Source organism: Geotrypetes seraphini, chromosome 15 (assembly GCF_902459505.1).
Source record: "Geotrypetes seraphini chromosome 15, aGeoSer1.1, whole genome shotgun sequence".
NCBI classification, from domain to species: domain Eukaryota; kingdom Metazoa; phylum Chordata; class Amphibia; order Gymnophiona; family Dermophiidae; genus Geotrypetes; species Geotrypetes seraphini.
Window position 1 is genome coordinate 6,793,121 of NC_047098.1, and position 24,922 is coordinate 6,818,042.

General features: G+C 42.7%; 1 protein-coding gene across 2 annotated transcripts in view; it reads left to right on the top strand.

Annotated features, from left to right (window-relative positions):
* The first annotated feature begins 2,169 nt into the window (after positions 1 to 2,169).
* The window catches only part of SLC66A1 (solute carrier family 66 member 1), a 32,414-nt gene continuing 9,661 nt past the window's right edge, over positions 2,170 to 24,922 (top strand). Inside the window, exons 1-4 of one of the 2 annotated variants that reach the window (XM_033922519.1) lie at positions 2,170 to 2,365; positions 7,791 to 7,920; positions 19,965 to 20,094; positions 22,288 to 22,378. In XM_033922519.1, coding sequence (XP_033778410.1) covers positions 19,996 to 20,094; positions 22,288 to 22,378 — 190 coding nt within the window. In that variant the 5' untranslated portion in view covers positions 2,170 to 2,365; positions 7,791 to 7,920; positions 19,965 to 19,995. Of the gene's footprint in view, positions 2,366 to 7,790; positions 7,921 to 14,131; positions 14,353 to 19,964; positions 20,095 to 22,287; positions 22,379 to 24,922 lie in introns of those variants that run through there. The other variant, XM_033922518.1, reaches the window with a different exon arrangement.

Below are 24,922 nucleotides of genomic sequence, written 5' to 3' on the forward strand. Positions count from 1 at the left end.
CAGTGCTTTTAACCTTAATTATAGTCAAATAAAATAGTTAGGGAGATTTAAGGGTGGGATGGAGGATCGACGTAGATGATTATATGAAGGAATGATAAACATTCCTGTATCAATTCAGGATAAGGACCTGAAATAACACATATGTTATAAGAGGTTCTATGTACTGAGCTTATAGCCTATTTATGATAACTTCATCCTCACAGTTTATTCATTACTCGGGAAAGTTGGTATGGGAAGCTGGAGTGCTGTGTGACCAGCTCAGACAATAGATTAGCCATATTTGATAGCATGATATTTAGAGTTTGTGACACTGTAGGTGTAGAAAAAGTGGTTTGGTTAATTTATCACTTATTAAAAAAAAAACAAAAAACAACCAGCCCTTGGTTTGATGATGTTACTCCTAAGTCTACCACGTCACAGGAGTAGACTGCTGAGCGCGATGGACCTATGGTCTGACTCGGCAGAGGCGATGCTTATGTTCTTATGTTCTTACATGGATAGATGTGAAGGGAAGACATGGAAAAGTAGATAGATATGAGGAGGAAGCAGAAAAATGGAAGAAAGTTGAATGTTAAAAGTTAACGCCAAAGATGGATGTAGGGCAGGAAATGAAGGAGAGAAAAACAGCAATTGGATAAGAAGGCCCCGGAAACACAGTTAAGAGCACAGACAGAAGGAAGTGCAACCAGAGGTTAAACTCACCAGACAACCAAGGAAGGAAAAATTATTTTATTTTCAATTTAGTGATTGAAATGTGTCAGTTTTCAGAATTTACACCTGTTGTCTATATTTTGCACTGTTTTTTCTATTTCTCTGGTGTTGTACTGCATGCAGAGTCTGGCATCTTAGGCTTTTGTTTGTCTCTATTAGGATTTTTAGTTTGTGGTCCTGTATTTGCATAGGGTTTATCTGTGTTCTGCACATGTGACCAAGGCCAGGTTTTCTAGTAAGAATAAATGCCATGAAATGTTATTGGTGTCATGGCCCCAAGTAGGAAGATATTTGTCGACAGTTTGTCCAGGTTTTGGAAGGCCCTAAGCTTGGGACCGTGTCTGGAGGGCCTCTGTGCAAGTGCGGATGTCAGCGTGATGTCATCACATTGGGAGCTCGGGAAAGGAAACACGAGGTTCTTGTGGGGGCTGGGCTGTGCAGACGGCTTCATCGACTTGTCGATCAGAACTCCAAAGCCTCTTTCCTTCTTCAAGTACCGCCCCGGACATCCTGTATTCGTGCATGAGATTTTTGCTACCGACATGCATCACTTTACACTTATCTGCCATGTCAATACCCATTCCTCGAGCCTGATTATGTCACGTTGCAGATCTTTGCAATCCCCCTGCGTCTTCACTACTCTGAATAACTTTGTCTCATCCACAAATTTAATCACCTCACTCGTCGTACCGATGTCCAGATCATTTAGAAAGATGTTGAAGAGTACGGGTCCAAGCACCGAGCCCTGCGGCGCCCAGCTGGTGACACTCTTCCAGTCCGAGTATTTTCCATTTACCCCCACTCTGTTTCATGTTTTATGGGGAAGGGGTAAAACACGGACCTCGTGGATCTAAACCCGCACGTCCTTATAAATCTGAGGTCCGTGCCGCTTGTAGTTAGTTTCTGGCTCTGATGGAACTCGGTGACAATTTAGCTCTGACGGATCCGTCTCAGCATAGGGAGGGAAAAGTATTAGGATCCGTCAGCGCTACAATGTCACCGAGGTCTGTCAGAGCCAGAAACTAACTATAGGTGGCACGGACCTCAGATTTTTAAGGACATGCGGGTTTAGATCCGCGTTTTACCCCTTCCCTGTTTTATGTTTTAGAGCCAGTGCTTTCTTTTCTTGTGAATTTATATGTTTATTAACTACTTTTATTATTATTTCTTTTTATGATTTTTACCTGAGACCTGCTGGTTCAGCCACTCCACTATAAAGGCGTCTTTCCCTTTAGTTAGTGGTGGTTGTGTTTTTTGGCTTGTTTGCCGATGCTGCTACCGATGAGAATTCTGCAGAGCTGAAGCTCGAACTGAGCGCCTCGGTGCCCTGCAAACTCTGCCAATTCGCCCACCAGTCCTGGGCGCCTTGGCTGCAAGTGGGCAGAATTCCACGGAGAAAGTGGTTCTCTTATTACGTAAGAGGGCAGGGGCGTGTCACAGTAGGATCCCGGTGCAGAGAGACAGACCGGCCGGCTGCCGACAGAGCCTCCGCCATGGCCTGGTTTCTGCCCTCGGCTTTATCGGTAGGAAAGTGCGTGAACGGGTCTGGCTGGATCAGGAAAGTGCTGTACGAATGTGCCCTGGACTGGCGAGACATGATGAGCGTTTTAATGGGGCTGCTCGCCGTCTTCTGCTTCACAGCCGCTAACATTTCGTGAGTACCCCCGATCGGTCCGCTGGCTGAGCCCCTGACGTCAGAGCTCAGCTGATCGGCCCCTGCTGAGCCCGTGACGTCAGAGCTCAAAAGGATTGCACCCAGGGCTTCCCTATAGCAGAGCAATACTGACCAAACCTCTTCACTAGGTTCCACACCATTTCCATCACTTTTCTGACTGTTCTAGTGGGGAACTAAGAACCAGAAACCAGAGGAGGATTTGACCTGCAAGAAAGGGCAGACAGAGCACAGGACTGAAATGAAGACACAGTTTGATTCAGTGGCTTGCTTTGGAAGATACTTGTGCTCATACTTGATGTATGGTTTTATACCATATCACCAACTTGCAACAGGATTGCGCCTTTAAGATGCACTTTACATCCTTCTGTATAGGAACATTAGTGAAACAACAAAGAGCAGGCATTTTGTGTTCTTGTTGACTTGGAATTCAAGTGGGCACACTTTACACTAAAGTTTTCATAGGTTCATTCAATTCTGAGCAGTGCAGTATTAATGCATCATAAGGGGTTATTCTGAGATCTTTTTGCCGTCTGTACATGAAGAGGACTTTTCTCACTTGTCTATCTTAAATGCATCTGTATCTTTTTGCCTCTACCTGGGTAGAATTAATCCAGGTACCTCTCCTCCCTTGTAACCAAAGAAAAACAAACAAACAAAAAAAAAAACCAACCCCAAAACTGTTGTAACTTCACTGGAAATGTCCAGTTAGCTCTTTTGTAATCCGACTTGAACTGCAAGGTATAGGCGGAATAGAAGTCCCTAATGTAATGTAATGTAGAGGATACAGGAAACCTACCACTGTTTGCATGTGCAAGAAGCTGAGATCTCAGTTCATTGGAGGTTTTCAAACTTCTTTTATAATAGCTGTGTTAGTATTCAAGCTTAAAAATGCATTAGTGTAAGTGCAGGCATTGATTTCAACACCACTCACGATTTTATGTTCTAGGGCCAGCTGTAGCCAGATATGAATAGTGTGTCAGCTCAAGTTTCATAATGGTGGCATTGCAAAGTAGTGCTGCCCTATTCACCAATTCAAATCAATTTACTGATTCGCCTCAGTGAATCAATTCAAATCGAATCGATTCACTTTCTAAAAAAAAAAATCGAACTCGCTGATTCAGTGAGTTCTAACTCCTGACATACCTCTGAGCCTCCTAAAGTAGCAGCAGTAGTGGCGGTGACCGGCATGGTAGAGTCAGCGCGGTGAACACGCTTCTCCTGACCTGCCACACCGGGGCCTTCCCTTTGCCGCGTCACTGATGATGTCACTGATGAAGCAGCAGAGGGAAGCTCTGGTGAGCAGGCCACAAGAAGTCTGTTCACTGCGCTGTCTCAGCCAAGCTGGTCACCGCCACCACTGCTGCTACTTGAAGAGGCCCAAAGAGGGGTGGGGGGAGGTGCTGTACAGGGGAACAGGAGGGATGAAAAGCTGCTGCACAGGGGGGAGAGATGAAGAACTGGTGGAGCTGTGATGGAGGAGAGGAAGGGAGAGATGCAGCAGAGGTAGAAAGGGGTGATAGGGAGATATCCTGCATATGGTGGAGGAGAAGGAGACATGCATGAAGAAGAGAGAGGGAGTAATGTTGGTGCATGGGGAGAAAGAGCAAGCTCCAAGAAAATTCTGGCTTCCAATAATAAGTAAAAGGTGTTAGGTCATATATGAGAGGAAAAAGGATCTCAGAAACTGATGAAATACTAAAGGATTTAAGTCTGAGACTTATCAGTTCCAGATTTCAATCACTGATCCTAAAAAAAAAACCCTCATATTTTCAAAACACTCTATTATGTGTATATTATTATTTTTTAATATTTTTACATTTTAATTTAAATAATAATTTCAAAATGAACAATCCTCGGACCCTACTTTGTTTTCAATAAATCCTTTTCTGTCTCATGAATAAAGTTGCGCTGGAATATAATCAGATGTACATTTAGTAATGATGGCTGACTTCAAAATAAAAAGCCTCCAAACTTATCTTAAGGTTTTTTCATCAGTCCAATCTCGACGGTACCTGTTTCGCCAAACTTGAGTCAGCTTCTCCCTGGGATGCATACAGGACTGAAATAAACAGGACTGGCTCAAAAGATTTAAAAAAATGCAAAAGATATAATCCAGAATGATATACAACCTTTTCTTTGTTATAACCAACCTCAGCTTCCAACTGCTATTTAAACTATCAAAATCTTTTATAACTATAAACATCTTATATAGCTATAAAAACGCCAGATCCTGACATAGTAAATTTTTCTTTTTTAAATTTTTTCCAAATGGCATCTTATGTTCATTTTACTCTGTTCTTAATATTCATGACCTGACACTGATCCATTAAAAATATTTAGAGACCTCAGAGGAAAAAAACCTTTAAAGGAACCCTTTAAATCATCAAGATAAGTTTTTCACTTTAATATTATTTTGGATTAATTTGATTAATTCAATCACCCTCATTAGAGAATGCATTTAAATATTGCTCACATGTGCAATGATTGGGTGGTGGGGCGTGCTATAGGGGCTTTTGTTTTTTACTTCGGTGGCAGATTTGAAAATGTTTGTGGAATGTCTCCTCTAATAGGCTGTTAGGATGTCTGGAGGCTGTTGCCCTCGTGCTACGTTTACTCTACTGTCCGGATCTTGATATAGAGGGACAGAACTATGAGTGTGCCAACACATAGCTCTACATTGGCAATCTGTAAGACCTTGACGGAACTGTTATTGCTCTTAGCTTGGGCACTGCAGACAGGGCTTTTTGCCTGTTTAACTTAATATATATGTCTGCACTTATCAGAATCTAGTTTTGTTTCAGCTGTTTTTATAGTTACTTTGCTGTAGAAAGTGTGTGTGTTTGGGGGAGGTAAGGTTTATTGAGAGGAGGTAGATGTGGGGGGGGGGGTTATTCTGTGAATATGCTTTTTTTTGTGGGGATAGCATAAATGTGTGGTTGTGTGATTGTGGTGTGTGTGTTGGCTACTTTGCATGTGTGTATGTTTGAAGGGACAGGGCGTGAAGGATTTTAGGGGTTATCTATGAAGGGCATGCCTGCTGTGTCTCTTTACTAGAGATTTTTTTTCTTCTGATTGTACCTGCCTTTTGCCTTCAGAGGGGACAAACTCCAAGAAGTTTATCAGCCTTGTCTTAGATGGAGAGGTCTTCCAATTTCTTTGTTAGGTTAGGATAGCCTTGTTAAAGATGGAAATGTTTCGAAAACTCTTAGGCAACATCTGCATTAGCTATATTTGGGTATGTCACAAGAAGAAAGTCTTTATAGGAGTATGATAGAATCCTTTGCAAAACTGACACTCACACGGGACCAGGGATGATTAAAATTGCCTGACTTTAGAATGTACAATGTGGCAGCTCTCCTATGCTGGCTTCACAAGATCTACATGGGGGGTACTAAGAACTTAAGAATTGCCATACTGGTGGGATAGACCGAAGGTCCCAAGTATCTAGCTAGATCCCAAGTAGTAAAACAGATTGTATGCTGCTTATCCTAGGAATAAGCAGCGGATTTTCCCAAGCCATCTCAATAAAGGCCTATGGCAGTGTAGCGTAAACTGTGTGCCTCCTGAGATTTCAGGTGTTTCGCGACAAGCAAGGAGAAGAGTCATCCACCCTGGCTGACTGCCTACAGGACATGCCTTTCGCTGCAAGAGGCACATCCGGTAGAAAGTCAACCGGCACAGATGACTCTCCTCCTCTCTCTGCACCTCCTGGATCCCTCCACCGAACCAGGTCGCAGCCAGATGGGCCTCCACGCACTTCTGGGTGCCTTCCAGCTGGGCCGGATGTATTGTGTCGCTGGCTGGAAAGTTTGTGAAACACTGGCCTATGGACTTCTCTTTTAGGAAATTATCCAAACCTTTTTAAAACCCCGCTAAGCTAACTCATTTCACCACATTCTCCAGCAATGAATTCTAGAGTTTAATTATATGTTGTGTGAAGAAACATTTTCTCTGGTTTGTTTTAAATCTACTACTTTGTAGTTTCATCGTATGTCCCCTAGTCCTAGTATTTTTGGAAAGAGTGAACAAGCGTTCCACTCCACTCATTATTTTATAGATCTCTATCATATCATCCCTTAGTTGTCTCTTCTCCAAGCTAAAGAGCCCTAGCCACTTTAGCCTTTCCTCATAGGGAAGTCGTTCCATCCCTGTTATCATTTTTTGTCCCCCTTCTCTGTACATTTTCTAATTCCGCTATATCTTTTTTGAGTTATGGCAACCAGAACTACACACAGTATCCGAGGTGCAGCCGTTACCATAGAGTGATACAAGGGCATTATAACATTTTTATCTTCATTTTCCATTCCTTTCCTGATAATTTCTAACATTCTATTTGCTTTCTTAGCAGCCGCCGCACATTGAACTGAGGCTGCTCTTCTTTGAACATTTTCTAGTGCCGCTATATCTTTTTTGAGATAAGGAGACCAGAACTCAATGCAAAACTCAAGGTGAGATCGCACCATTGAGCAATACGGAGGAATTATAACATTCTTACCCCCTCGTTTACTAATGCATAGTGCGGGTTTTAGCGCCGGCAGCAGCGGTAACTGCTCCGACGCTCATAGGAATTCTAATTTCAGTATCTATGTTGCCCAGTGTGTACTCAAAGGCTCCTTTTATTCAGGCCCTCTCTTTTGCGTAAACTTTCTCTTGTAAAACTGAATTCTGTTGCTATGGTCCGTAAGGGCTCTAAACAGATTTGATTTTCAGGGTAATCAGCCAAGAGATACACTCCTGTGGGGAGTTTGTGGTGCAGTGGTTAGAGCCACAGCCTCAGCATCCTGAGGTTGTGGGTTCAAATCCCACACTGCTCCTTGTGACCCTGGGCAAGTCGCTTAATCCCCCATTGCCCCAGGTACATTAGAAAGTGTGCGAGCCTACCAGAACAGATAGCAAACAATGCATCAGTACCTGAATGTAAACCACTTAGGTTATAAGTGGTATATAAATGCTTAAATAAAATATTTAAGCTTGTCTTAAGAGCATATGTGTGCTAATCTATCCACAGAATATTAATTGAGGATATCCTGAAAACCTGGTTGAAAACCCCCTGTCAGATGCTTGCCATCTCTGTTTGTGTTCTTATTGAGCACAGTGGCGTGAGGAGAACTTTGCTTGTCTGCATGTACAGCTTTTGTTTACAGATTCTTGTCATCTTCTTAAGTCTTGTTATCCTCTTCTCACTCCCTTTTCCCGACAGACAACAGAAGCTTGCAGACTAGGAACTAGGGATAATTCCAGTGCTAAATTAATGTATTCTAATCTTAATCCTCTGCATTCCCTCTATGGGCACCCAAGATCTCTGAGCACTTCTAGAGCTTTCTGTATCAAGCCCCCTCTTAGGATCTAGTACACGTGTTCAGTGCGAACATATTTCATGGCCTTTTTGCTTTCTTTTCTACAGCCAGTGCTGGCGATCCTGTAAATCAGGCAACATGGACCGAGCTCTGTCCATCTGGTTCTTGCTGGGATGGCTTGCTGGAGATTCCTGTAACTTTATTGGTGCATTCCTCTGCCATCAGCTACCTCTCCAGGTACATATGTTGATTCTTTTTTGTTGTAATGAAGTGGACTTTTCAAGGCATGGGATGGATGTTCCTGAGTTTTAGGGCAGAGGTCGGGCCCTTTTCTGAAGCTGTGACATAGTGTGTAATATTAGCTCAATGTTAAGTGCTTGGAAGGGATCTTATCCCTTAAGTGGTGGGATTTTGCAGGTTCTAAAAGCTTGGTGTACCCTGCTTCCTCATAACCCAGCTGTGTGATCAAATGTAGAGGGCTATTCAAGTGTAGCTAAGTACCTGAGACAAAGGAAGACAGCCAGGTAAGATGAAAAGAGGGGATTGATGCTCTTGTTTCCTTAGTGAGTCTTTGTTCTATTGCTGCACCAGCTGACTTTAAGAAACAGAGAAAATGATGGCAGATAGGCATTATGACATATCCATTACGCCCATTCACATCAGCTACTAAACTCAGCAATCCTTTCCTCTCCCTCAAAAATCCTCAACTCTTCAATTCAGATACAGCCCTCATTTTCACCATCTCTGGTAGAAGTCTCTTCCATGAATCCACGTCCATCTCCATCAAGAAATATTTCCTTACTTTATTCCCGAATCTATTTCCTTTTACCTTCATCCTATGATTCATTTTTGTTCAGAACTTCATTTCAATTGAAAGAGGCCTGCGTCCTGTGCATTTATACCGAGTACTCCTTGACTCCAACCTATCACTTTCCGACCAGATCTCTCATGTGGTATCTTCCTCATTTTACTACCTGCCACAACTCTGAAAATTAAGGAACTACCTTTCTGACTTCACCCATCTTACTCAATGCCTTAGTCCCCTCCCACATGGACTACTGCAACGCGCTATTCGATGGTCTCACAGCGACATCTCCAGGATGTACAAAATGCGGCAATCAGGCTTTTAAAAAACCTCTGTACCTGCGACCCTGTCTCCCAGGCTCTAGCTTCGGCTCACTGGCTGCCTGTAGCCAAATGATGTGTCTTCAAGGGCCTAGTGATAGTGGTGCCGGACTACGTGACAGCTAAGCTTCATCTGTACATGCCGAACAGGTCCCTCCACTCCCAGGATGAAATACGCCTCCTGGTCATGCCCTTCAACTGGAAACTGCCAAATGACGTTCCTACTCCCAGTTCATACTGAGCCACTGGAATCGACTGCCCCCGTAGAGCAGATCCCTTGAAGGACTCCTCAACTTTAGGAAAGCAATAAAAACAGACCTCTTCATCTAACTCCCCCGCCTATGACCGATAGATTACAAAGAAGTGTATATTGGTACCAGAACCCAGTATGTGTCACATTAGGAAAACTTATATTGAAAAATCTTGCACTGTAACTATGGCAAATCCAATCTATAAACTCTCTATGTATATCAATTAGGATAAAACTTGTACTGGAAAACTTGCACTGTAGTAACTGTGGCAAATTGTAACCTGTAAACCAGGTCCAAACTGCGGCCCCATTTTATGCGGTCCCGGTCGAGGGCGATGCAGTGTTTTCCTCTGCTGCCCCCGGGTGTTTACCTTCTTACCGGCTCCCTCCTCTGTCTTGCTGCAGCATTTGTGCGGACCCAGAAACATTTTTTTTCGGCCAATGCGGCCCAGGGAAGCCAATAGGTTAGACACCCCTGCTGTAAACTGTATATTATGTACATTTAACCTGTAGCCCATTCTGAGCTCTTTGGGGGAAATGGAATGAAATAAATCAATGACAAGTTAGTTTATGGCGCTTAATGTGGAGGAGGGTGGCCAAAGCAGTTCTTTGGTTGGAGGTTTTCTATATACCGTCCCCATATTTGGGACTAAGGGAAATGCTTTTCTTCCACGCAGTGCTCTTTGAGTTCATTTTGGATGGTTTTTAGGAATAGGATTCCTGTGGCATAGAGAATGGGATTTGATATACCACCTTTCTGGGGTTACAATCAAAGCAGTTTACATATTATATACAGGTACTAATTGTTTACCTGGGGCAATGGAAGCTGTCGTGGGAATCAAAGCCAGTTCCCCAGATTGTCCAACCTCTGCATGAACTGTTAGGCTAATCCTCTACTTCTTCATCTCTACTCCTCCATAAAGATGGGACCAGTGTAACTATTACATATCTTTCTGCCAAATCACCAAATTAAAGAGCAGTAAATTGCCTGGACTGGATGGTTTACATTAGAGAATACACAAAATGATTAGTACCAGTCTAGCAAATAGATGTTTTTTTTCCTTCCAAGATTTCTTCAGTGCTCAGAGATTTTTTTGAAATTTGAGACCTTGGTGTGAACTTTATCTATTATTGAAAGTCTCTTTTCTCAGTCATAGCACATTTTTTAAAAATTTAAACCACATCTCAACTTATTTCAAGTAACTTCAAGTTTTATTTAAAATTTGATATTCCGCTTATCAAACTTCTAAGTGGTATACAACAAAAAGTATAAAAACAGGGTTACATAGATTAACACATACAGACTTACTAGTGCAGGGGGATAGCTGGGGAGAACTGCATGTCAAAATAGGACAGAGAACCATTTAGGGGTAATACAATAGGAGGGGGACCCGTCTGTAAATTATAATTGTAGAACCATTACTCATATGTGAAACCAGAGACCAAAGTGTGGGAATCAAAACGTCCCTTTGATGCAGAATGTTTTCTATGTAGGTTCTCTGTAGCAGTAACTTGTGAAATGTGTCAGAACTCTGAAATCTAAAGCTAAGTAAATCTATTATTATTAAATAATATGCAAGTTACTTGAAATAAGTTGAGGTGTGCTTTAAATTTTAAAAAAAGTGCTGTGATTGAGAAAAGATACTTTCAATAGTGGATAAAGTTCACACCAAGGTCTCAACTTTTTCATGTTATTCGCTGTTTTCTGTTAAAAACCATTTTTCCCTCTCTGTCCCAGCGGGCTCACAATCTATCTAATGTACCTGGGGCAATGAGGGGATTAAATGACTTGCCCAGGGTCACAAGGAGCAGAGTGGGTTTAAACCCGCAACCTCAGGGTGCTGAGGCTGTAGCTTTAACCACTATAAATAACCTCAAAAATTTCCGTGAAATACACTAAATCCCTTGAAAAGGCAAATCACAAGACAGAAAAATTCCAAACTGGAACTTATAGAGGGATTTATAGGGATTTATAGCTGTGAGCGCTTGAGTTCCCTATAAATCCCTCTATAAGTTCCAGTTTGGAATTTTTCTGTCTTGTGATTTGCCTTTTCAAGGGCTTTAACCACTATACCATACACTCCATTGTTTCTCCATATTGCTACTTTATTTACAAAATTTTGTCTTCAAATATTAATATATTTTATGGCATTTTTTTAAAATCTTAGATGGTCTTTTAGAACAGCAGATGATCATTTCTCTTTGGACCTCTTTGCTACCATCATTATAAAATCAATAACCCCAGGGGCCAGTTTGCTGGCAGTGCTGCAAAGATCTGAGTTTCTAGTCAATCTTAGGTCAGACAGGGATAGGGAGGCCACAAAGACAATTAATGATGTACAGTCATTATTAGGAATTGTTTCATTCATGCCTTAAAAAAATGTAGTGTGTGCAAAATTGATTTGATACACTTTAACCTACAAATTAGCAGCATAAAATCAATTTGTTCTCTTCAGAAACTTAACTTTAAACATATGATTTGAATTAAAAATGCCATTCTGGGGGAATGAACCACAAATAGCTGAAATGTTTTCCCCTATGCATTCTGCATTCCCAGAAAAGGACCGAGTCTTATCAATGAGCCATACCTACCAGCCAAACATAGGGTATATGCATACTGGGTTCCAGGGGGAGCCAGTGAAGGATTCCCACAGAGATACTATAGCCAGGCTAGATGGAAAATGGGAAGAAATCCCAAAGTATTGTAGCAAGTTTCCGGGTCTTGCCAAATCTGTGTAGAAAGAACCGATGTTTCAGCCAACATGCTGAAGAAAGCCACAGCACCTAAATCAGACAGCGTCTAAAATAATGGCGCCGTCTGCGTGTCATTCACACTTAAGTGCCATTTACAGAATTGCGGCTAGCGGCACCTATGTAAAAATTTAGGCGCCTGAAATGTAGGCGAGGGTTTTAAAGGCTTACATTTCAGGTGCCTGTTTTTTGGAGAATCACGCTTAGCGGCGCCTCACACTCTGCCCTTAGAAATACCCACCGCTAAGTGCCATGTGGTAAGCACCTATCTTTTATAGAATCAGATAGGCACCTATCGTCCAATTATTTATTTATTTTTAGCAATTACTGAGCCTATTATAAGGTATTTTACCAATTAACTCCCCCTTTTACAAAATTGTGGCGTAGTTTTTAGCACCGGCCACGGTGGTAACAGCTCTGCTCATAGAATTTGTGCTTTTGTTTAGACTGGCTCTTACAGATTGTGCAGATCAGTTGCCTGTTTGTTGAACCTCTAATTTGACCCCTGAAAGGACCTCTGTGCATAAGGACAGAGTCTTTGAGAGCCTTGAAAACTCCCATATCCCAGACCCCAAGCCATCTGGGGTATGCTCTCTGGTAAGGCCTTAGGGTAATAATTATTAGCACTGGCCATCAGGTCATCCATACCCTTACCAAATAACATCTGCCCTTGAAAGACAAGCCTGCTCAGAGTGGCTTTTTGAAGTTAAAATGTTGTTACTTTTTTATACACTTGTTGTAAGTTCTAAAAATGAATAAAGAATATTTTAAAAAAAAAGAATACTAAAAAAAACCCAAACACACCAAAAATAAAAATAAAAACCAACAAGATTACAATGTATATTCCAAAGCAAATAACTTTTTATTCTAGTAATATTATAGCAGCATCTGTCAAATCAGAAATAAATCAGTTTGGACATATACAACGGAGAGAAAAAAACCTCATACGAACAGTGCTGGCATCTATAAGCATAGCGCAGTCTCTCTTAAGAAACTCTGCCAGAGCATGGGGATTTTATACAGAAAGTATCTTTTTCTCAGATCCTTCCCCTGGCTGGGAATATGTATCACCCTATTGGATAAACCAGATGTCTATCTAACCCTCTCCTAGTCTACGCCTCCATTCTTCCCTGGGGGGCCCTGGACAGGCATAGCTTCTAGAACTTTCTTCTTCTTAAAGTTTCCATTCTTCACACGGGTACAGAACTATCAGTGCCTGAGCACATTAGGCTGGCATCACTTTCTCAGGAGTGTTCTGCTGACTGGAATTTGTTTTCCAGCACTGTTTGGTGTCATTGAGCAAGAATTCCACACACTCACATGCCACACATTAGCATCTCAGCATCTGAAGCCCAGGACTAACAACTTCAGCAAAATGTAAGAATAGGTCTCCCAACCTGTAAAAGTCTCCCATAGGCTCCTGTCATCTATCTCAGGATCAACAAAATTGTAGAATTAGAAACAGTTTTCAAAAGTTGGTTCTAAGAGCCAAATGTATCCCTTACAATGTGATACAAAGAGATTAATAGGTCAGAAAGTTGAAAGAATGAAAAATTCACAAGTGGTTCCATAAAGATCATTTAATAGCTTGGGCCAGTGATAGGAAGAGCTTTCTTCAGTCACCCATTTTGGGCTGTTTTTGCAGAGTTCTGGTAGCTTTGCTAATTCAGGTGGGGTGTTGGGAAGAGATCAAATATTTGCAGATGCTGCTGCTTCCTGTTTTTGTCCCAAGGCTTAGTTAAAGAGCATGAAATACAGTAGACTCTCTGTTATCCGGAACTCAAGCAACCAGCAAAAAAGAGAAAATCTAAGAAATACTGCAGTACTTTAAATTACATTACATTAGTGGTTTCTATTCCGCCTGTACCTTGCAGTTCTAAGCGGATTACAGTATAAGATAGCTGGACATTACACAGTAGATGCAGAGGGATTACAATGTGGGGGACGTTAAATAGAGGAGGCACAGGGAAGAAATTGAGGATGGGAGTAGAAATGAGGATTACTAGTAGGGAAGATGAAGATTAGGGTTGCTTACTTGTTAGGGTGGTAGGGGAGGTCAGCTGGTAGTTTGCATGGAGGGGGGGATAGAAGGCTGTATCGATTTTTTGAATAGGAGGGGTTTGATTTCTTTTCGGAATGATTTAAAGGCACTTGTAGTTGGCAACAGGTTGGAGACAAGTTTATACTAGCAATTCTCAAGCAACCAGAAAGTGCGTGGATCTGGAGGGATCCCCGTGGGTTCCGGTTAGCTGAGAGCCTCTGAACGCTCTGAGAGTCCCGGGGCCGTGCCCGCGCTCGCGCGAGTGAAAGCCACGTGACGGGAAGGACGCCGAGACGCTCGCGCAATCGGCCGGGGGGTGGGGCTTCCTGGATCAGCTGACGCCGGCTTGCTCCATGGCCACCCCGGGCAATTTCTCGGACTGCATCAACGGCTCTCTCTGGGTCTGGAACTTGCTGCAAGAATGTGCCCGGGACAGGCGCGACGTGGCCAGCGTCATCCTGGGGCTCTTCTCCGTCCTCTGCTTCATGGGGGCTTCCTTTCCGTGAGTTCCCTTCATTTGGTCCATCCAGCTCTAGGGCCATTGTTTATGGCTTCTGCCAATGCATCACTTCTGCTGTGCTGACGCCCAGGACTGGTTTGTGCCGCTTCCTACCCAGCACTTTTCTCGGATCAGTGATTTCCAAGTGAACAGGAATTTGGGCAATAGGGCAGATTAGCTGTGCTCTGAATGGTTTTTGACACAGAACAGGATTGTGCGTTTGCATCCTTTTACAACAAAGAGCAGGCATTTTGTGTGCTTGTGTACTTGGCATTCAAGTTGGCACATTTTACTGTCTCCTTAGGTTAATTAGTTTTTAATGGTGCAATATTAATGCCTTATTGTAAGATCTGTACCTTTTCACCTCTTTCTGAGATTTACTACTAAGAACATAAGCAATGCCTCTGCTGGGTCAGACCTGAGGTCCATCGTGCCCAGCAGTCCGCTCTCACGGTGGCCCAACAAGTCCTGGACCTGTGTAGTAATCCCTTATCTATACCCCTCTATCCCCTTCTTCAGCAAGAAATTGTCCAATCCTTTCTTAAACCCCGTTACCGTACTCTGCCCTATTAGGTCCTCTGGAAGCGCATTCTAGGTGTCCACCACACGTTGGGTAAAGAAGAACTTCCTAGCATTCGTTTTGAATCTGTTCCCTTTCAGCTTTTCTGAATGCCCTCTTGTTCTTTTATTTTTTGAAAGTTTGAAGAATCTGTCTCTCTCCACTCTCTCTATGCCCTTCATGATCTTGTAAGTCTCTATTATATCCCCTCTAAGTCTCCTCTCTCCAGGGAAAAGAGACCCAGTTTCTCCAATCTTTCTCTTTCTTTCTCTCTCTCTCTCTCTCTTTCTCTCTGTCTCTCTCTCTCTCTCTCTATATATATATATATTTCTGTCTCTCTCCTTCTCTCTCTCTCTCTTTCTGTCCCTCTCCACTCTCTCTATGCCCTTCATGATCTTGTAAGTTTCTATCTTATCCCCTCTAAGTCTCCTCTTCTCCAGAGAAAAGAGGCCCAATTTCTCCAATCTCTCAGCGTATGAAAGGTTTTCCATGCCTTTTATCAGATGTGTCGCTCTCCTCTGAACCCTTTTGAGTAACGCCATATCCTCGTACCTTAAGAAGGATATGGCGATACTCGAGAGGGTTCAGAGGAGAGCGACACATCTGATAAAAGGCATGGAAAACCTTTCATACGCTGAGATTGGAGAAATTGGGTCTCTTTTCTCTGGAGAAGAGGAGACTTAGAGGGGATATGATAGAGACTTACAAGATCATGAAGGGCATAGAGAGAGTAGAGAGGGACAGATTTTTCAAACTTTTGAAAAATAAGAGAACGAGGGCATTCAGAAAAGTTGAAAGGGGACAGATTCAAAACGAATGCTAGGAAGTTCTTCTTTATCCAACGTGTGGTGGACACCTGCTTATCATTGCAAAATTCTCTTTTGTAATAACCATGTTAGCATTTGAGGTTACAAATGCATGAGAGAATGCAAGTCCTGACTTCAGCATCACACAGGTCACTTTACTTTTCCTTCTGAGGGCCCAATGCTCAAAACAAATTTGACTTGCAATGTGAGGCTTTCGGCCACTGCTTTACCGAGCACAAAAGCATTGACCGAAAGTCCTATGCTAATGAACTTGTTTGTATTAAACACAGAAAACTGACTTGCAAACCCTCCCCCCTGCCCTAATGACTAAAATCTACTGACAACTAGGTTTTAGTTGTTAAGGCAGGGTGACTTTTACAACCACCATTTGCACAAAAGCCTCCTGGCACAGGGCAGGAGGAAGCAAAGCACCATTTTGTGCCACTCAAACACTGTTTCCCCACCCCTACTCCCTTTACTGTGCACACAATTTGTTTCTACTGCAGTGTTTCTAACTTGGTCTTGGAGTATACCCTTGCCAGTCAGGTTTTCAGAGTATCCACAATGAATATGCATGAAATAATTTTCATATAATGGAGGCATTGTATGCAAATCAAGTTTATACATATTCATTGTGAAAATCCTGTAAATCTGACTGGCAAGAGGGTACTCAAGGACCGAGTTGAAGAACACTGCTGTAGAAAATAGTGTCGGGATTCTGTGCATCTCCTAAGTCCAGCTGTAGCCAGATGTGAATGATGAATTAGCACCAAATTTCCTGGTGATAAACTGAAAAGATCCTAAAGATTGATTGATTTGATTTATTAGGACTTATTTGAAGGAATTTGCTCGAGGAGGTGTACAACAACAATAAGTCAAACATAAGCAAAGGACAATTACAGCACTAAAAAGTCAAATTTACAATCGGAGAATGGCATAGTATGCTACATTACAATGTCAAAACAAAAACGGTTGGCACATGGACTGTTTGTATATTATTGATTGAGTGGACCTATCTCGAAAGGAGCACTTAATGCACATTTGGACACATTCACTGGAATTTCGATATTTGGTTCGTATTAAATCTCAAGAGACATTGTGATGTACAGAGTGGACTCATTTAGACACAAGCATCATCAGTGCCACGTTTAATATACCGTCTTGGGTTTAACAGCCTTTGTTACCTAGAGCAGTCCCCTAGTACTGAAGTCTCTCCAATCAATTTTATATCTTGGGAGCTTTTCATGTATGTGCCTTTATTTGAGATTGGCCTACGGCAGGGGTGTCAAAGTCCCTCTTCGAGGGCCACAATCCAGTCATAGAAACATAGAAGATGACGGCAGAAAAGGGCTACAGCCCATCAAGTCTGCCCACTCTGCTTACCCACTCCCTGTCTGTGCCCTAATGACCCAATTTCCTTACCTTGACCCTTGTAGGGATCCCACATGGGTATCCCATTTATTCTTAAAGTCTGGCACGCTGTCTGCCTCGATCACCTGCACTGGAAGCTTGTTCCAATGATCAACCACTCTCTCTGTGAAGAAATACCTTCTGGTGTCGCCATGAAATTTTCCGCCCCTGAGTTTGAGCGGGTGCCCTCTTGTGGCCGAGGGTCCCTTGAGAAAGAAAATATCATCTTCCACTTCGACACGTCCCGTGAGGTACTTAAATGTTTCGATCATGTCTCCCCTCTCCCTACGTTCCTCGAGAGTGTAGAGCTGCAATTTGTTCAGTCTCCAGTCGGGTTTTCAGAATTTCCCCCATGAATATGCATGAGATCTATTTGCATGCACTGCTTTCATTGTATGCTAATAGATCTCATGCATATTCATTGAAAACCCGACTGGATTGCGGCCCTCGAGGAGGGACTATGACACTCCTGGCCTATGGGGATCATTCCCCTTATGTTCATAAATATATATTTTCTGCTTGTTTTTGTTTTGCATTGTCTTGACACTGTAATGTGTAAGCACAAAAACCAACAACAATGAACTGCCGGTAAAGCACAGTTACTTACCGTAACAGGTGTTATCCAGGGCAGCAGGTAGATATTCTCACATCCCACCCACCTCCCCGGGTTGGCTTCTTAGCTGCTTATCTTAACTGAAGGACCGCGTGCCCTACGTCGGGCAGGAAGGCACTTGCACATGCACAGTTCGGACTATCGCAAACTTTCTAAAGTCTTAAAAGTGGCGATGCACTTTTAAAGTGATCTGTACTGGAGCTCCGTCGGTGACGTCACCCATTCGTGAGAATAGACAGCATAGGGCACTGTATCGCAAACCTTGTTCTGTCCCGCAGCAGATTCCAGGTGTGTCCAAACGAGACGCCAGTAAGGAGGAGAGGCGCCAGCACAGACTGAGTGCTTATAGGATGTGCCTCTCACGGAGAGAGGCCTGTCCTGTAGGCAGTCGGTGCTGGTGACTGCATTTCTCCTCTCCCCGCACCTCCCCTCCAGGATCCCACAACGAAGTGAAGGGTTTAGAGTCACGGCCAGATAGGCCTCCACGCATACGTGGACATTGATGTGATGACATCACACATGCACATGACGTCAGTGCGTCAATGTCCATGCAGTTCCGGGTGCCTTCCTGCCAGGGCACTGGGTTTTGTGTCGCATCCGGCTGAAAAGTTTGAAGGGCACTGGCAAAGGGTGTAAGCAAAGATGGAGTATATAGATGGGCCAGTGGTAGGAAGGAGGCATACAGGTCAGAGTACTGGGAGCTGTTGGGGCCACTCATTTGCAAAGTTTCTTCAGATACTCATTTTTGCTATTTCTCCTTTTGCAGAGTTCTGGTATCCCTGATAGCTGGGCGGGGGTTGGGGAAGAGGTCAAGGAAGCAAACAGGATTCTTTGCAGATTTAGTTCTATCATTAGCCCAAGATAAGAATTTTGCAGAGCTGACACTATACCTGAACTCATGGTCTCGTAACAGCATCGGCATTTTTGTAGCTGCTGTGTTTGAAAAGGTGGGGTAGAAATAGAAATAATGAGCTCATAAAAGATATCATTTTATAACTTGCCAAAAAAATCCTGTGCCTTGCCAGTGCTATTAAACTTACTGTCTATAAGAAAGTGGTGCATAAGAGTGAAACAGAGAAACAAGATGGCAGATAAAGGCCAAATGGCCCATCTGCAGCATCCACTGTCTCCTTTCCCTATTGGCTAAGGCTCTTAACATTTGCATCTCCTCTTCCTATAGGCTAAGGCTCTTTACTCCTGCATTGTGAGGTCATAGAGCTTTAGGGTTATAGAAACATAGAAACATGACATCAGATAAAGGCCAAATGGCCCAACCGCAGCATCCACTATCTCCTCCTCTCCCTATTGGCTAAGGCTCTTAACATTTGCATCTCCTCTTCCTATAGGCTAAGGCTCTTTACTCCTGCATTGTGAGGTCATAGAGCTTTAAGGTTATAGAAACATGAAGGCAGGTAAAGGCCAAATAGCCCATCCAGTCTGCCCATCTGCAGCATCCACTATCTCCTCCTCTCCCTAAGAGATTCCTTGTGCCTGTTCTATGCTTTCTTGAATTCAGGCAGTCTTTGTCTCCATCACCTCTACTGGGAGACTATTCCATGCTTCTACCACCCTTTCTGTAAAAAGTTCCTCTGCTTTGCTGCTAAGAAAGCATATTAATGGTAGATTCATTGAGCATGGATCTTTTGAAAAGCCCCATATTTCATTATACAACAGCCTAGTATATACTTAAATGCTCCTTTAATTCAGGCCTCTCCCTTGCATTAAATTTCTTTAGTAAAACTGAACTCTATTGCAGTGGTCTTTAAGGGCTCCAAACAGATCTGATTTTCAGGATAATCAGCCAAGAGATACATATTTAAGGTTGTCTTAAGACCATATTTATGCAACTCCATCTGCAGAATATTAATTGAGGATATCCTAAAAACCTGGTTGAGAACCCCCTGTCAGATGCTTGCCATCTCTGTTTGTGTTCTTATTGAGCACAGTGGCGTGAGGAGAACCTTTGCTTGTCTGCATGTACAGCTTGTGTTTACAGATTCTTGTCATCTTCTTAAGTCTTGTTTTCCTCTTCTCACTCCCTTTTCCCGACAGACAACAGAAGCTTGCAGATTAGGAACTAAATTAATGTATTCTAATCTTAATCCTCTGTATTCACCCAAGATCTCTGAGCACTTCTAGAGCTTTCTGTATCAAGCCCCCTCTTAGGATCTAGTACATGTGTTCATTGCGAACATATTTCATGGTCTTTTTGCTTTCTTTTTTACAGCCAGTGGTTTCGATCCTGTAAAACAGGCAACATGGACCGAGCTCTATCCATCTGGTTCTTGCTGGGATGGCTTGCTGGAGATTCCTGTAACTTTATTGGTGCATTCCTCTCCCATCAGCTACCTCTCCAGGTACATATGTTGAATCTTTTCTGTTGAAATGAAGTGGAATTTTCAAGGCATGGATTGTCCCTGAGGTTAAGGGGCAGTGGTTGGTCCCTCTTGTGAAACTGTGACACATCGCGTAATATCAGCTCGGTGCTTGGAAAGGGTCTTATCCCTTTTAAAAGGGAAGTATATGGTCTATCCAGTTTGTCCATCTACATCAGTGTCCCACAAACTTTCTTGAGCTGTGGCACACTAAAGATAGTGGCCGCAGCTTGAGGCACCCAAAAGTGCACGGGCATAGCCGAGATGATGCCACCATCATATCGACGTCTGCGCATGCGTGAAGGCCCTTCAGATGGGCCCTGAGATGCCAGTGGGGGGGGGGGGGGGTGCCAGCCGGGAAGAGGGCCGGAGAGAAAGAGAGGCGCTAACACCCACTGATTGCCTACAGGACGTGCCTCATGCCGCGAGAGGCACGTCCTGTAGGCAGTCAGCTTGTGCCTCTCTTCCTCTCCTGAAATCTCAGGAGGCACACTGTTTGCGATACACTGATCTGCATCAGCTGCTAAACTCTGCACTCCTTTTCTTTCCCTCTCCCTCTGTGCTTCTCTCATTCTTCAGATACAGTCCTCATCTCTATCACCTCTGCTGTGAAGCTGTTCCATGCTTCTACCTCCCTGTCCATAAAGAAATATTTTCTTTGTTTATTCCTGAGATTATCCCCTTTCACCTCCATCCTATGATCCATTTTTTTCAGAACTTCCTTTCGGTTGAAAGAGGCCTTCCTTCTGTGCATTTGCACCTGAGTATAAGGAACCAGCTTCTCCAGCTGGAGGGATTGTGTATACCTTCGCCATGATTGTTGCAGTTGTCTGGGTCTTGCTGCATCTGAGTAAGTGGAACTGGACATTTCAGGCATTGTGCTTTGGCTTCCTTCAGGGTATACTTTGAGTTTTGCAGTTTGTCTTTATATAGTGAGTTCTCAGACCTGATTGGTTGGGGTATGAGGTAAACGGTTTACTCAGGAAAGCAGAAGATTTTGGTAGGAAATTGAGGCAGGAAGTCCATTGGTCACAAACTTGAATTTTGGCATCAAATTTAAAATTTATGACCAATGGACTCTCCTGCCAAACCTTCCTGCCTTCCTGAGGAAACCAAGCACCTCAAACCCCAACCAATCAGTTTTGAGAACCCACGGTATAAAGGCAAACTGCAGACTTTACCCTGAAGAAAGCCAAAGCACAGTGGCTGAAATGTCGGTTCCACTTACTCAGACATGGCAAGACCTCATTTTGGATGTGTGGTTTTGGGTTGTTTCTTTTTGGTACAGAGTTCTTTTGGCATAAAGATTTGTTGTTGTGGGTATAATGTGACCAATGTAACTATGACATATCTTGTTGCTTTCTGGAGAACGGTAACTCTCAGGCCTGTCTTAGGTGTGTGCTATAGCTGTGACTGCATTAGGCCCACAATGGTCATACTATACAAGCCTAAAAGCAGCCCTCTCTGCAGAAGGAGAGGATTAGTTGGATGCTTGGGCTCCAGCTCTTCCCTAGACGAGGTGAACTGGGTGGGGCCATTTATGAGTGCAGATTTTAGGAAATCAAGGTGGCAGCAGACCAAATGCTTACCTGCCATCTTGCTTTCCTTGCATTCGCACTTTTTGTGACCATTAACTCCAGCTGGGACAGATTCTGGCTAAGTAGTAGATATGCAGGACCAGAGACAGTGCCAGAAAAAAGATTCGGCTTTGATACAACATAAAGGCCTTCCACCTGGAAACTATGAACACTGCCAGCCCATAATTTGAGACTCCAGTGCCAGAAATGAAGCTGAACCTGCTTCTTCCATTGAGTCATTAGGCCTGCTCACATGGAAAAGCTTGCTGTTGTTTCTGTTCCTTCTAAGTGGTATCTTCCCCCCTTTCCTTTCCCCTCTCCCGTTGACCTTTCTTGCTTTCCTTTTCCCTTTTTCACCAGTCTTTCTGCTCCTGTGACCACAATTTGCATGGACACAGAAAGTGCAACCCCCAGGTACCTCTGGACAGTGACATCCTGTGTCCTGCCCTGGTTGTAACCCCATTTGAGGTTGTGACTCAGTGTGGGAAGCTCTGCCTTACACTGTCTTGCTCACTCTCATTACTCTCCTTCCTCTTGAGTGTCATCTCTCTTCTAGCGTTCTGCAGCCTCAAAGCTTTGTGATTCTGTTCTCTCATAGACATACACTGCAATCTATTATGTGCTTGCGGACCTGATCATGCTGACCCTCTATTTTTACTTCAAATTGAAGAACCAAAGGAGAAAGGAAGGTAAGCTGAATATTTTCTTACAAGGCTGTTCAATACAGCAGGAAGAGAGTCCTGTCTAGTTTATTAAATACTAAAGTCTATATAGTTTGTTTATTCAGAACTTAATGTTTTTATAAGGCTTGATTTATATTGCTTTTTCCAACCTGTCGGTCAGCACGATTTACAATAAAAACATGTAACATGAAATCAGAAATAAAAAGAAACTCCAAGAAATAGATAGTAAAGGAATTTCATTCATGCAAGTCAGGAAATCAACATTTGTGTCATCAAAAAAACCAAGGGCTCGTACCAAAAGCGAATCTAAAGAAGTGTGCTTGAAGTATCTGCCTTTCAGGACAAGAATCGAAGGGGCCCTTGTACTAAAGCTGTGGCAAAAGTGGCCTTAATGTGCTCATTCTGCAGGTCTTTTCCCTTGGCCATTTTTCTCAATGGAGGAGAGTAAACCGTGGAGTGCCACAGGGATCTGTACTGGGACCGGTGCTATTTAACTTATTCCAATTTCCAGGTCATTTATAAATGACGAATGAGGTGATTAAATTTGCAGATGACACTAAACTGTTCAAAGTTGTTAAAATGCATGCGGATTAAGAAAAATTGCAGGCAGACCTTAAGAAATTGGAAGACTGGGCATCCAAGTGCCAGATGAAATTTAATGTAGACAAGTGCAAAGTGATGTACATTGTGAAGAATAACCCGAATCATAGTTACTGGATGCTAGGGTCCACCTTGGGGATTAGCTTCTAAGAAAAAAAATCTGGGTGTCATTGTAGACAATAAGATGAAACCTTCCGCCCAATGTGCGGTGGCGGCCAAAAAAGCAAACTACTGGTAGATGGTAGGAATTATTAAAAAAAAAAGATGGTTAAAAAGACTAAAGATATTATAATGCCTCTGTATTGCATTCAGTTCTGGTCTCCTTATCTCATTAAAGATATAGTGGCACTAGAAAAGGTCCAAAGAAGAGCGGCCAATATGATAAAGGGGATGGAACTCCTCGTATAAGGAAAGATTAAAGAGGTTAGGGATTTTCAGCTGGAAAAGAGACGGCTGAGGGAAGATATGATTGAAGTCTACAAAATCCTGAGTGGAGTAGAACAGGTGCAAGTTGATCAATTTTTCACTCCGTCAAAAATTAGAATGACTAGGGGACACTCAATGAAGTTACAATGAAATACTTTTACAACAAATAGGAGGAAGTATTTTTTCAATCGGATAATAGTTACACTCTGGAACGCATTGCCATAGATTGTGATAAGAGAAGATGACATAGCTGGTTTTAAGAAAGATTTGGACAATTTCCTGGAGGAAAAAATATTTCATCACACAGCGTGTAATTAAACGCTGGAATTCGTTGCTGGAAAATGTAGTGAAATCAGTTATTACATTTAATAAGAATTATATAAATTTAGATTTCTGGCATAATATTATAACTTTATATTAATTTTCTAACGAAATGTTAAATTTGATGTTAATATATGAGTTTATCAAGTGTATATATTCAAGTTTCTAATGAGTTTATTTGATACACTTGTTGTAACATAAGAAAATGAATAAAGATTTATAAAACAGAAATCAGTTAGCTTAGCGGGGTTTAAAAAAAGCTTTGATAATTTTCTAAAAGAGAAGTCCATAGGCCATTATTGAGAAGGCTTGGGGAAATCCACTGCTTATTCCTCGGATAAGCAGCATAAATTCTGTTTTACTACTTGTAATCTAGCCTAGATACTTGGGACCTGGGTTGGCCACTGTTGGAAACAGGATACTGGGCTTGATGGACCTTCAGTCTGTCCCAGTATGGAAATTCTTATGTTCTTAAAAAAGGCTAGCTTACCTCGGGACACCTGTGCATGTCCTGTGCTAAGCCTTTTTAATATGTAGTAAGCTCGCACTAACACTTAACTGCAGTTTAGTAAAAGGACGCAAATGCATTTACATACCTAATAAAAAAAAACATCCATAAAGACGGAAAGGAACTTCAATATTTCTGTAGGACAAGGGAAAGAAAACAGCTAAATATGATAGTATGCCTCTACTTAACCACCTCTTATCTGCATCAGTATCTATCACTAAATGCTAAGGAAAAAAGATTTAGCCTTCAGGGATGCCCTAAAATAGAGGTAGGACATCTCAGCCTTGCGTTCTTTTGGCAGAGAATTCCAGAATAAGGGAAAAATGAAAAGTGTCTAGTAAATTCTAATTCTGAGCAAAGAACAGAGATGAACGTAGGGTACAAATAGGCCAATAAGGAAAGAGAGATCCCAGAACGGCAAACCCTGTAGGTTAAAGTGAAAATTTTTATGTTGGATCCTTTAGGGCAGGGGTGCCCAATAGGTCGATCGCCAAGGCAAAGTGAGTCGATCGTGGAGCCCATCCCGGGCTCCGTGATAGACTCGCTTTGCCTTGGCGATCTACTGGGCTGATCAGCCTTCCTCTCCCCGACGTCAATTCTGCCATCGGAGAGGAAGTTCGGGCCAGCCAATCGCTGCCTGGCTGGGCCAGAACTTCCTCTCCGACGGCAGAATTGACGTCGGGGAAAGGAATGCT